This window comes from Myxine glutinosa, chromosome 11, assembly GCF_964187855.1.
Source record: "Myxine glutinosa chromosome 11, kmMyxGlut1.1, whole genome shotgun sequence".
In the NCBI taxonomy this organism is placed as follows: Eukaryota; Metazoa; Chordata; class Myxini; order Myxiniformes; family Myxinidae; genus Myxine; species Myxine glutinosa.
In genome coordinates this window covers 67,700,222-67,714,535 of record NC_136271.1, presented here as the reverse complement: position 1 = coordinate 67,714,535, position 14,314 = coordinate 67,700,222, and the positions used below count along the sequence as shown (strand labels likewise).

General features: G+C 44.4%; 1 protein-coding gene across 3 annotated transcripts in view; it reads right to left on the bottom strand.

Annotated features, from left to right (window-relative positions):
- WDHD1 (WD repeat and HMG-box DNA binding protein 1) overlaps positions 1 to 14,314 on the bottom strand; it is a 53,597-nt gene that overhangs the window by 21,003 nt on the left and 18,280 nt on the right. For all 3 annotated transcript variants that reach the window (XM_068130786.2, XM_068130788.2, XM_068130784.2), the window contains exons 15-18: positions 5,702 to 5,858; positions 3,382 to 3,496; positions 3,127 to 3,252; positions 2,761 to 2,948 (exon numbers count right to left, since the gene is read on the bottom strand). In XM_068130786.2, the coding sequence (XP_067986887.2) occupies positions 2,761 to 2,948; positions 3,127 to 3,252; positions 3,382 to 3,496; positions 5,702 to 5,858 (586 nt within the window). The remainder of the gene's footprint in view (positions 1 to 2,760; positions 2,949 to 3,126; positions 3,253 to 3,381; positions 3,497 to 5,701; positions 5,859 to 14,314) is intronic.

Genomic DNA, 14,314 nt, shown 5'->3' with positions numbered 1-14,314 from the left:
AAGGAAGACTTTTATGGCGACATAAATACTGAGATTAAAAGATTAAATCTAGTGATGTTGCAAATGAATACAGTAGAATTAAGATAATGGCATAACGACAATGTTATGAGTTGTGTCAATTACAATATCAGTGAACTCATATCACCACGAGTGACACACTGTTAGGAAAAAAAAAAAAAGAGGGAAAAGAAAAAGTGGAGAGGAATTATGGTAATAATACATTATGCTTAATTTGTTGGTTTGAGAAAATTGTTGTTGGGAATTAGGTATTCCTGTTTGTGATTGTAATCATATACAATTTATTTTCTTAGAGTAGTGCTAAAATACCTGCATGAGTTAATTTTTGAACTATATTAACCTGAAAGCAATTGTGGATGCTATTCTTAGTTTAGTAATAAAATACATACCTGATTGAATATTATTTGTGTGACGCATATAAATGAATATAACTTTTTGTGTTAAGGAAAAACAACAAATTGTTGAATGTGAAACTGTCGGAAGATATACATGATTATGCTGATTTCATGGTAAGATGCACCCTATCTGATTCAGTGTGTGTGGAAAGCAGATTCAGATGTGACTGAGCATAAGGATAAGACGAGATCACATTTTGAAGGGAGTGCTAACGGAATTGGGAAGAAGTTCGAGAAAGAAAATTTGTGGCTAAAAAATGAAGTTAATCGTGGCATACACCCTCTTTCTCAAAGAATGATGAAGACATTCTCCCGTGTAACTTGGAGATGAATGCTTACCTTCACCAAGGAAATTTATGTGACCATTTGCCTGGATCACACTGCAACATATGAAAGAAAGGCGATCACTTACTCTTGTTCGAAGGCTTCGAACATTCACCACATCAGAAGTTGCAGGACAACGACACTTTACCTGCAACCTCTGTGAAATGCGGGGACATATGTTATTACTTCACCAACGTCCGGGGAACCAGCATGGAGCTGCAAAAAAAAAACGGCTGTGCCCTTGTCACAACAGCTGTGCACGATTCTGCTGGTTGCTCCTGGTAAGGACCATGAATGACCTGAACACCATGGTCCCAACATCATTGTGGATGCATCCGGCACCCCTGTTCCACATCTTGCTGGCCAATCAACGTCACACCAATACTTGCTGCCCACTCACAATGAGGGAGGAGGCAAGTCGACTACAACTGGGTGAAGGCCTTGTTCAGGAATTACTATGGTTTACAGCAAAAAGTGGCAAGAATGCTACAAGGAGAGCAGGGTCAGTCTATGACTCCGCAATGTTACCACAACAGCGAAATCCTACACGAAGTAGTGCAGGAGCTATGAAGACATTAGGAGAAAATGTTTCATACCTGGATTCAAACACAAGTGATCAGCCCTTCCTTTCAAACAAAGTCAACATTTGTGTGGAGGCAAACGTTTTTGCCAGATGGTGCAGATGCTTTACAAAACTTGAAAATGAAGTGAAATTGTTGTATCTTGGTGATGGTGAAGTGTTGTTTTGAAAATATATTTGTGATGCAAATGCAATAGATTGAACAATATGGAAGGAGTCAATGACCAACGAAATGTTTTGTGATTCTTGCAGGATGACGGTGTATGCCTAAGGGAATTTGATTACCAAAGTTATGATTATTTACTTATACTTGTAATGATGTTTACTTGCAGTGATTGATTATTTACTTATACTTGTAATGATGTTTACTTGTAGTGATTGATTGTTTACTTATATTGATGTTTAGATTAATGGTTAATATAAACAAAAACAAAAAGATGAGGGAATTGTGGAAGTGTAATTCAGTGTAACTTATTGATTGGCACTGGTAACTTATTGATTAAGACTGGTAACGAAGCAGATACATTTTACCTGCAACCTCTGTGAAAGCCGAGTTCGTAAATGAGTGTCAGGAATGTGCCCGAACATGGTAATCTCTTGTCCACCTGGTCACAGCCCCAGGCTGGAGCACCCTCCTACTGTGTAAATGGAAATCACAGCAGGAGGGGAGCGAGTTGATGCCAGGGCTTGGTGCAATACATGACCTCGGGGCATCAGCGGAAGAAGGATTAACGTTTCAGCGGACAGAGGATTAAGTCCAGTTCGTCCATATAAACTAGAGCAAACGTGGAGTCGACAGTACTTGCTACGTGAAGCGCTGACCGAACGGGAGTGTCGGATGAACGAGAAGGACCAGCGAAAAGAGTTAACCTGATCCATTATATTATGCGGTATCATTTTGGTAATTGGATGAAGTGAATACAGTTAATAAACTAGACCTTTTGTAACCTGTGTCCGGTCATTGGAGTCCTGTGAGTCCCCCACTACAAATTCCCTGACAACAGTAAAGGAACCTTTACACAGTAAAGGAATAATCACAAAAATAACAGCAAAAGGCAAAGCAAGCACGTGACCACAGCACAGGACAAAATGCATATGGCGTCGCCTTTGTTTTGAATGAGAACCAGCAGCTACGCGTACGTATACGTACATTTTTTTTATATTTTAATGTGCTTTTTATTGTATTTTAAATTGTTTTTTTAGCTTCTTTTATTGTTAATTTTTATGTACTATTTTATTTATTTTAAATGTATTTTTTTCACGTCCTCCTATTATGACGTCGGAGTGACGTAAAGTCGCACATAATGTCATTCGCTGAACTGAAATTTACTCTAGAAGAGTGGCGTAAAGTCGGATTTGACGTAGGTCGAAATGGCGTAAAACGGGGTATTGCTGTATTTCAATTTTGTGCAATCATTGCTGGATAATCTGTCTCACACTTACGTTTGTGATGGTCTTTCTGGCGATTCCTCCGCTTGGCGTGCTAGCTCCCTCGCCAACTCTCCGAGTCGCTCAGCAAGGTGCCGGTGACGGGCACGCGAAGCGTATTTTATGGCAAGGGGCAGCGCTGCGGGTGCCATAAGTTGCGCCAACTCAATGCAGCGAAACTCTCTCTCTGCACGGCAAGAGAGCTGAAGGTACGCAAGAAGAGTCGTTACAAAAAGGCAGGAAGCAACTAACCAAAAGGCTTAATTAAATAAACACTCCAACGATCTTTACCTGTGAAATAATGTGTAAAACGTACACACTAAAGCTACAGTATCTAATGAGAGAACCATCTGATCTTAAGAGCAAACAACGTAAACTCACAGCAAACAACTTCATGAGGCTCTCCTGTTGTTGTTGGCTTATATTTTCCAGATGCTCGTCACTGCAGTATCCGTTGCTGGCCAGTTCTGTCCGGTCACTCAGCAAGCGGGAACGCCAGTACTGTTCCTGTTCAGATTGTGGAATCGTTTGGGGTCAGGAAAATCTTTAGAATCAAATGAGGATCATCTGCAGAACTTTGCCGTGACCACAACTCAATATATGGACCAACATGATTGCACAGAGCCGGTAATTTACCTCCAATTGTCCCTTCTCTGTGGATAGCTGGCACATGGGCAGTTGGAACGGTAATACAGTTACAATTGGACGAGGCAGGATGGGTGGGAAGCGCGAACCCTTACATGGCACACACCTGTCCAAAGAAGAAATATATTAAAAAGTTATTAAGATTAAAAAAAAAATTATTCTCTTGTGGGATGTGAACAGCATTTCTTATTGACAGCATTTAGTACCGATTCAAAGTTTCCATGAGATGACAGTGGTGGGACTTAAACTCTGTTGTTATTCTAATTAAATTAACAAAACAAGCAAATAAAGTCATCAAAACAAAGAGTCAAAAACCAGACTTGGTCACGTAATAGTTACAGCATCGTTGTTTTTCTTAACCAGACTCGGTAGCTTAGCGATTAGGTCATTAGGAGTATCGGCATTAGGAGGCCGATGGTTAAAGCCTGACCGTGACTGAGTGATACCAGAGACTTTAAAAATAGTATGTGCAACTCATCACAGTTATAACGAGACCGTTTAAAAAAAAACGATACCCCACGCAATGTTTAGGTATATACAGGTTGTTCCAAAAAGACATGGACAACTTTGGTTGTTAATATATTTAGTATGACAAATGATACAATGATACCCTTTGTTTTATATAATACAGAAACTCAAAGTTTTCTTTATTTTCAGGTCTGGGGTTTAATGTAAAAGAAAAAGGAGACTCCACAGGAGAAAGCTCAGTGCATGGAATGTTTCATCGAGATGAGATCCGACATGCTAAGGCAGCATAATTTCCCTACAAGGTATGGAAGGAATCCGCCATCGCGGACTAGTATCAGAGAGTGGTACAATGGGGTTTAAGGAGACTGGAGTTTGTCAGAAACAGAAAAGTACCGGTCGACCAAGCAAGCACAAGTGCAGCAGACATTGAACGAGTGTGTGAATCATTTCAACAAATTCCCAGAAAATCAATCCGACATGCATCCAGAGACCTGGAACTACCAACCACCACTGTACACAGGATTTTGCATAAAAGACTGAAGTTTTATGCCTATATGGTGACTATTCTGCAGAAACTGAAACCAAATGATGGACACAAACGCAAGGCGTTTGCCTTGGAAATGCTCAGTCGCATAGAGGATGATGAAGATTACCTGAAAAAGGTCATGCTCATAGACGAAGCTTGCTTTCATGTACAGGGGACGATCAACCGGTACAATGTGAGGATCTGGGGCTCTGAAAACCCCCACGTGGTCATTGGACACATACGTGGCAGTCCAAAGGTCAATGTGTGGTGTGGCCTCTATGACCACTTGGTGGGTCCGTTTTAATTTGCGGAGGACACAGTGACCTCAACGATTTACAGAAACATGTTGGAAGGATTCTCCTACCCACAGATTGAAGACATGTAACCCGATATCATTTTTCAATAGGACGGAGTTCCCCCTCATTGGGCCCTAGTCGTTAGAGCCGTATTGAATGAAAAATTTCCAGGTTGCTGGATTGGCAGAGACGGACCAATCGCCTGGCCCCCACCATCACCAGACATAACCACTCTTGATTTTTTCTGTGGGGATTTGTCAAAGATGTTGTCTGTAACACCAACTTGGCAAACCTGCAGGATCTTCATTCTCGGATCACAGGTGCAAGCGCACTGGTGAACGCAAACATTTTGAGCCGAACATGGCAAGAACTTGTGTACCTCCATGATGTCCTGTGTGCGACAAACAGAGCCCACATTGAAATGTATTGATGGTGTGCACAAAACCTTATGAGTTTCTGTATCATATAAAGTATAAACCAAAAGGTATCGTTGTTTCACTTGTGGTTCTAAATATATTAAACAACCAAAGTTGTCCGGGTCTTTTTGGAACACCCTGCACAGTACTTCAATTTTAATAAAACATCGATCTATTGTCGTCCTATTGAAGTCGTCCAGGAGCAGACCCGAATACCACCCTTATTCACCACCCCATTGAACCTTTATTTAAATTGAACGACTGCAAAACTGGAGATTCTTGGAAGTAAGTATGAAGACGATTTGTGTTCTGCAGTCTTCAATAAAAGAAAGGTTGTAAACGTCGTGTAATTAAATTAATTCCAGGTTTTATCGCCATTTCCGCAGTGTCTATTACATCACCCTATCTAACACGTCACATGAGTTATCCGTGCCTGTTGTTTGTATCCTTTATGACGTCCTTAAAACAGCAAGTTTCCTGTTTGGAATGATTTTCAATTTTGCTTTTATGCCTAAGTCTAAGATGACAATAAAAGCACTAACATGGCGATTGAAGAGATACAAAATAAATGGTTGGTCAAAGAAGGTAAAAAGTGAACACCTGACCTGATCTGCTGCAGAACCTCCTGCACTCCAATGAGCCAGTAGTGATCCGAACTCCCCTTGCAATGCTGCCGTGTGTCACAGATAGGAAGCCACATGTTTCCCATGGACCCAGGCAGAAGGCACACATGACCGGCAGAATCCATGTATGCAGGGCTCCCTGAATAAGCAACCATCCAGCTGTTACAAACCATCAACCTCACAGATATCGTGTGATAACTGCATGCATGGTAAGATTATTAGCTATCTGCAGCTGCTGCCACCTTCGGAACTTTATAATCAAAGCTATTATCGGCAAAACATCCATTTTTCCACCCTATTAAATATACACCATTTTATGTCAGTGCCTGTGCTGGTTTTCACTGTTGAGCAGGAAAGATGTTAAAGAACCTCTCAAAAAGAGTAAGCGATCGGGTGCTGGGATCCTCACAAAATTCCTGTCCTAATCTACAGGGGGCACTCATCTGTAGCTTAGGTGCACCTGAGGAATGATGCAACCAGTACATAAAATTCATAATTCAGGCATCACATTTTAATGTGCAATGGTTACTTTTAAAACTAGAGTTCATAGAACACATTACCCCACACAGTCTTGAGAAACTAGGACACGGGTGAGGTCTGTGAGCAGAAAATTTGATTGGTCGTGATGATGTAAAATGCCATAATATTTTGTGCAAGTACTGCGAAAACCAAGGGGGTTTGAAAGTGCCAAGAAGGTGGTTTGTGTTCTACAATGTTCAAGTATATAATTCAATCAAAATAAAATGAAGATTTTAAGGTTGTAGAATTTTTTTTAATTTTCGGAGGTTTACCGCCGTTGATGCAAGCGTCTTTTACACCACCTTATTTAACACATGATATTAGTTCTTCATGCCTGTTTGGGTCCTTTATGACGTCTTTAAAGCAGTTAAGTGGCCTGTTTGGAATTATTTTGTTTGACTGCCAGACAGGCAGACAGAGTTAAAACGATCTCGCTGCTCTCCGCAAAGTACTGTTCAACTACGGATTTGTTTTCCGATTCATGTTCTGATTTGTGTTCAAAATAGAACATTCAATTGAACTCAAGTTGTTCCTCAATCTTAAATTGACGTTTGTAGACAAACAGACAAAGTGAACCAATTGCTCACCACCGCTTTTCACTTCGCATGTGCCAAATAAAAAAAATTTGTTAATCAAAACAGTCTGCATTCCACCGCATCCCAGGATGATAACCAACAAAGGTCATGTGATTTATTAACATGGCGGCTGCCAAGGCCGCTTCACAATTCATGTTTGTATGGTACTGTATTGCTATTGTCCATCGTGAATCCCTGAATAAGACATCAATTCTGTATTTGTTTTTTGAAAAAACAATATTTTTATTGCAGAGATTCAGTTTTGTTGTGCGAGATTCCAGCGATTTTTAGGGCCTTGTTCTCCACGGCATCAAGATGTGAAAGGTGTGAAACTGTGGCACCAGCCCAAAGCAGAGACAAGTACTCCATTGAGCTGTAGATGAAGCCTTTGTACGTTGTTAGAAGTTCGGATTTGCAAATTGAAGACTTGGCACGACAGATAATAACTAGTAGGTGACTTGCTTTGCAAGCCAACTTGGTTTTGTTGTTTTCTCGTGACTGATGGTAAAGACAAAAATTTAGTGACTTAACTTCTTGTAGAGATTTTAGTAGATGGTGCGGTTCATCAGAGTCCTTTCAAATAGACAGCGTGAGAGTGTGAGACTCGTCAGGATTCAAAGATACAACATTCAAATTGCTCGACCAACTCCTCATTCTAACAACTTCTACAGAAAGGGAAGATGCTGCTGCCTGCCTATCTGAAAAATGAGCGATGCTATGGAAGAGGATGGAGTTACCAGCGAAAAGATAAGAATGGTTTTCCAGATAATCAGGAAGATCATGAATGAAGAGGAGGAACATGAACGGGCCTAAAACACAGCTTGAGGGCACTCCAGCCTCGGCAGGGAGATGAGATGAGAGGATCCTGTTGAGGGCTACGTGCTAGCTACGAGAGTCAGCAGCAATCAGAGGAGGTAGGCTGAGGGTTTGAAGAGGAAGGCAGGATAACAAACTGTGTCTCCATGATCTTTTCAACCCTCAGTAATAATCGATCATTGGAAAGTGCATAATGAACTGTCATTTGAGCAAAACATCACTCTACCTTGATATATTGTTACGGATTCGTCACTTCCGTTGTTGTGGGTTTCATCCACTGTAAACATTTTTGATTCCATGTACTATTATTGTTGTCGTTTAAGTGAGATAGAGATTACTATTTCCAGAAGGTAAAAAAGTTGTTAATGTTTGAAAAGAAACAGGAAACCGGATCGGGAACCGGACGACGAGGGAGAAGAAGAGGAAGAGAAGGCGGAGCGAGTGGGTCGGAGAAGAAGCCTAGCTGCTTTGAGGTCTGGAGCGAACGAGAGTTACGAGTGAACTTTGGGTTTCCCAGGAAAGGGATTCCTGCGACAGAGTTGTTATCGCTGTGAGAGATAAACCTGCGTGTCAGGTTTTGCGGTTGATTCCGAGGAGAATCATCGTAGTGCCGTTATGCCTCGAGAACGGGCCATCGGCCATTTTGACTCGCGCGCTTTGCGCTTCGCTCAAGGTTTTTCAGTTCGCTTCAAACCATTTTCACCGCATTCAGACGTTAATCTGGTGTGTGTGTGTGTGCAACGTGGCTTTTGAGTTGGAAATCTGCGGTTCGCCGAGTGGGAGCCGTGGAACGTCCATACCGAGGGTGTGATGTCCCAGTCGCCTTGAGGACACCTTTACGCAGCTTTGGCAGTGTAACTGTCAACCCAACGGGATTCTGGTCTCGATACGACATCGTACGGATGATCATTGAAGTGGATCGACTTTGGCTTGATGCCGGAATACGACTTTGGCTTGATGCGGGAATAGAGACATTGGGAATGTTCTTCTTTTCGCTCACTTGGAGCACAGTGAGTTTTATTGTACGAACCTGAGGGTACCATCATAGGAAATATATATTGGTTGTACAATTGATTACTATTGTTGTTGTACTGTTATTCTTGTGTGATCTTCATACAATATTTGTTTGTTGGTAACAATTGGTGTGGTTTCACCATTGATCTTTGACACAGAATAACACATCTTTCTGCCGTGACTCCTCTCGGGGCTCGGAGGTACACCGTGACCAGGGGGTTTGGGGAGGAGCACGTAACAGATATATATATATATATTGTTGCGAATATGGAATTTGGCCTCCATATCCGCTTGTAAATATTCCCCTATTTCCCCAATACTCCCCAACTATCCCCAATCCCCCATTCCCTAGTCCCATTGTCTGTAAACAACACTCTGTAGAACCGACCTTCCCCTTTTTCCCCCATTAAATGTCGTGCCCAGGTCCACCGCATCTCACGTAGACAACTTTCGGACATCTTGCTAGTTATTCTTAGTCTATGTCAGTTAAGGACTCCTTTCCATTAATTCTGACTCTTCGTTGCACCAGAATGTGATTATATGGCACCAGTAGTGAGTTTAGGACCTTCCCATACCTCCTTCCATCTTCTTCCCCAAACAACAACAACAACAACTACAACAACAACTACAACCACGGCGCGCGGGGGGAGTGTGCGTCCTCCCACCAGCTCGGTTAGCCGCCATGACCATGCGCTCCACGGGGTTACCACGAAGGGGCTCCCTGTCAGCCCCTCGTCAAGGGCGGAGCCGGTAACCCCCCCGCATGCACCCAATGAGAAGCAACGAGCCGATTCCATCTGGGGCGGAGCTAACGAGCCGAGGGCGTGTCACTCCCCGCCGGATATACGCAGCGACTTACCGGATGTGAGGTCAGATGCGCCCCCAGCTTGAAGAAGAACCAGTCGTTACCTCCGAGCGCTGTGACCTCCCTGCATCTACTGGACCGTACTGTACCCTGTCCTTGAGCCAAGAGTGCACCTTGAGCCATCGATACCCGCTTTCCTTGCCATCAATCCCCGTGTGAGTCAGCCTTTTGTCCCGTTTATCTGTCGTCTGTTGGGGTTAATATAAGAGTGTGTCTAAGTGCCTGTCTTTCTATGATGTCCCTCTTGTAGTTGTAATCTAACCTTCCGCCTTAATATAATCTCCTCCGGAGGTCTTGAGAACCGTATCCCTGGTGTCGTGTCATTTTAATCCCAGCCGTGTGTCTTTTCCTTCATTGATCTAGCGCAGCGCGATTAGTCAACGTTCGGGTATAATCGGGTAACTTGTGCAGACGTGATCATACCAAACCGCTCGGTAAATAACATCTAAGCCGCGTCTGTAACAATATATATATATATATATATATATATATATATATATATATATATATATATATATATATATATCAGTCACTATGCGACCTTCATATCATCAGTGGAGAACCGCCAGCAAGGTGTCCCATACAGCTACTGCTGCACCTTGCTGGGAGCGATAAGCACCGCCTGCCACGCGGTAACGTTATCTCTGGTATCCACTCATCATATGGAGTCGACCTGGTTGCGGTTGGGAGTTACTAATAATGGTATGGCGATGACGTCATGTTGTCCGCTCATTAGGTTGGAGAACCAGATTACAGATACCATTATTAGTAACTCCCAACCGCAACCAGGTCGACTCCATATGATGAGTGGATACCAGAGATAACGTTACCGCGTGGCAGGCGGTGCTTATCGCTCCCAGCAAGGTGCAGCAGTAGCTGTATGGGACACCTTGCTGGCAGTTCTCCACTGATGATATGAAGGTCGCATAGTGACTGATATAAAAACCGAAAGGGTCACAGAGTTACAAGTGTATGGAAAGCCTCACTGCGTTGCCCTGATGAAGCCCCAACAAGGGCGAAACCAGGTCGGTAACTGTGAGTTTTGCATGCACTTGTGACAGTATCTGTATTTATAATCCGTAATGACGCACTGCTAGATGGTTCCTCTGGAACTTTGCAGGCAAGGCGGACGTGCATGGCGATGACGTCATGTTGTCCGCTCATTAGGTTGGAGAACCAGATTACAGATACCATTATATATATATATATATATATATATAAATAAATAAATATATATATCTATATATATATCTATATATATATATATATATATATATATATATATATATATATATTGTTACGGATCGCGGTTTAGATGTTACTTTGGGCCGAGCGGATGGTCCAACCGCGACCGTTACAGGATCCCCAATTGGCCCGACTCCCCCAACGTTGACCAGATCGCACCACAGATATTCAATCGGGAAACCTCTAAAGCGACCGAAAGAGAAGGAAGAGAGAAGAAGACAGAGTACGGAGGAAGAACAGATTTATTATACACACACAAGCAATGGATGGAAGAAGCAGTCACACAGTGAATCGTTAACTTATACTATTCAATTTACTTAACCCCAGGACAACGATTAGGACAGACGACGTTCACACTTACACGGGGGAAATTGCAGGCAGGAATGGCGGAGGTGGGTTGCTGGAGAGGGAGGCAGGGTCAGGTCCCTGCAACCGGCAGGGCTGGAGGTAGCAGCTCCCAATTCTTCGCGTTTTTGGCGGGAAAACCCTCGGTCGCGTCGACGCTGCTGATGCTGTAGACGTCACGCGCTGGCTCGGTCACACCTGCTCCTCTCCTTCTGGTGGAGCCGTCTCCCTCCTCTCAGCGCGTCTCTCCAAAGTTTGTTTCCTCTCCAAGTATCTCTCCTTTTTGGTTTGGAGCGTCTCTCATCTCACAGCTCACAGCTCATCTCTCATGTCCTCTCTCGTGTCATCGCTCATGCCATCTCCAAAGCAGTCCCTTCCAGTCGCTTTTATTACTCGGGGCGGAATCAAGCCGCCGGCTGCGAGGGCACGCCTACCGGGTCGCTAACCGCGGTGCTGGTTGGCTTTTAGGGCTGTCCGATTCCTCCTTTGATCATGACGACGTGCCACGCCTGTGAGTTGGCGGCTCCTACCCCCCTCTTCTCCGAGATGAGCACATGGGCAATGGCGGCTTGCGGAATTGAACACCACTCGCACCGCTTTTGAAAGGAACTTTGGAGAGCGGAGATGATTGGGGAAATTGAAAGGGGCCTACGCTTATTTCGTTTGATACAATGCAGAGTCAATCTAGTGGGAAACACATATTTAGCCTACATGGAATAAGGAAATAAACTATTTAAAAAGATATATCGTGGCCTGCGTGCAAGTTTCATGGAATTAACTAGGAGGACGGCTGCGACCATTATTTACATTACGAGGGTGTTACACACAACAAAACCATACTTTTCACATTCGTTACACTTTCTCCAAAATTGTTACACTTCTCAAAACCGTTACCCTTCTCAAAACCGTTACACTTCTCAAATTCGTTACACTGCACCCTCCTTTCTTCAGGCCCGTGCTCGGGCCTACAAAACTTTAACTTAGTGTGACACGTAGGTGTAATTCCCTCTACAATTAACCTGACCCTGAGTGTGACAATCTTAAAACACAAATAAGTATGTCCCCCTATTGCATTGCACCCTGTCTAACAGACTCAAGCCCACAGCTAACCGAATTACGGAATTGTTCTCAAACTATACATTTACGGTGGGGAGCATTATTTACAGTGACGTTATTTCTTATTTACAACGCAACCCAGGACCTGTGTTTTTTTTCTTTTTATTTTAGGGAACAAGAAAAAGAAATTCCTGTTGGGAGGGAGGAGACAGCACGCATTGCATCGATGCACCAGTACCAATACCACCAAAGCACCCAAAAGCACTACAAAGCACCAAAAGCACCACTCGGTGCACAGTCACCGCGGTTCATAATAAACACAACAAAACAACTGGTGGTGGTCTTCTCTTTCTCTGCTGGGCCGATGTTCTTCCCGACGTCTTCTGGCTTCATGCGGCCTACTTGGGAATAATAAAAAGCACAACTTGTGTTCGTTTTTATTTAGGGCCTCAGGGGCCAACTAAGGGTGGTCCACCTGTTTGGCATAGGTGCCACCTTACCGAGGTCCGCAAGCAAGATTCCCTGGCCACTATGGCCGGTCTCCAACAGAGGTGCCCTGCCCCAGAACCTGGGGTCCATCAAGTGGTACTTGGCCGCAGAACAGCGGTCCATAAAGTGGTACATCAACGCAATGCATCCTGGTTCTGGGAATCTCGTGCGCACAATGGCCACCTCACGCACGCTCCCCTCGGCACCCAATGGCGCACAGGTCCTCAAGTGGGAGACAAAAGGGGAGAAGGCAAATGAGCGAGGGGTAAGGTCACAAGGGTACAAAAGGCAATGCAGGGTGAAGTGCGTACGGAGAGCGAGGTGAGAAAAACTCGTCCCTATCGTACGTCACCCCCCCTGTCACCTACACTACCCTTGCCCTTACCCCATATTTACAACAATTTACACCTTTACAAATCCGTCGCTACTGTCACGTCTTCCCCTTATTTCCCCTACCAAATTCGTCTCCACAATCCCACTATCCAAAATTTGCCATCACCCAATTCGTCATCAATCCTCATAAGGAGGAAGAGATGGAACATCAAAGCACAATGTCACACCCACGTCATGATGCGTCTCACAATCCAAACATTTGCACAGCAAAAAAATAATCAAAACATGGCATGGTGTGGAGTTCCTGTCACCTCAGGTGAGTGGATGCAGATGGTGCGAGGAGATCCTTCATCCTAACTATCCTCTAAATGATTTTAACACACTTTACACTACCCGGGGTCTTTCCCTGCCAATCCATTGGCCAACTTACACTATGGGTTCTAAAAACCAATTCCCATTGACCAAACTGTGGTGCTTCTCAATTTGGGGTCTCACTCCCCCGATTCATCTCCCGGTGCCCTCGCACAATTTCTGGGCTGCGACGTGTAGCTCTCCCAGCAGGTCTACCCACCTGCACACCTCCACCACTGTAGTTGCCACCCGAGCTTACCTGCTCCTTACCTAACCTATCTAATTTGGGAAGGCCCCTCCTGGCTCTGTCACCCCTTGGTGCCCTCTGGCACTGGGCTACCCGGGTCCGTCCTCCGGATCCTCGGGCCCCATCCACAACTACCGGCTCCCAGAGCCCACCTGCGGCCTCACCTGGCCGACATCCTCACAGTGGTGGAGTGCCCAAACCAACTACACACACTAACAGGCTACACGCCCAGCCATTTCCACAACACTAATGCACCCATCCAATCACCATTCTTCCACCCGCACCACAGATGCCAATATCCAACCACAATTTACCTATACCCTCTACCTAACACTTACACTACCCGCCCCGGGTATCCGTGATGGGGGTCCACTCTTCCCCCATTCACACCTTCGCACCATCCACTCCACTCCACAACTTCCACCATACTCACTCCACGACCATCCATTCCAATACCCCATATATTCCACACTACCATTTATTCCACACAGCCACATACACCTGTTGTTGCACACCTGTGCCCTCACACCTGGTGCCACCTGCACCCTCCTTTCTTCCTGGACCATTTGGTCAGCACAACACGCAATCACCACTACTCCCTCATACACTGCTCCATTCACCTGTTCAGTTGCACACCTGTGCAATCACACCTGTTCAATCCTCAAACGCACGGCATCATCTCATCTAACTACTCCCCTCTGAAACTTGCGCTTCCCAGTCGTCCCTTTAAACTATTGCGC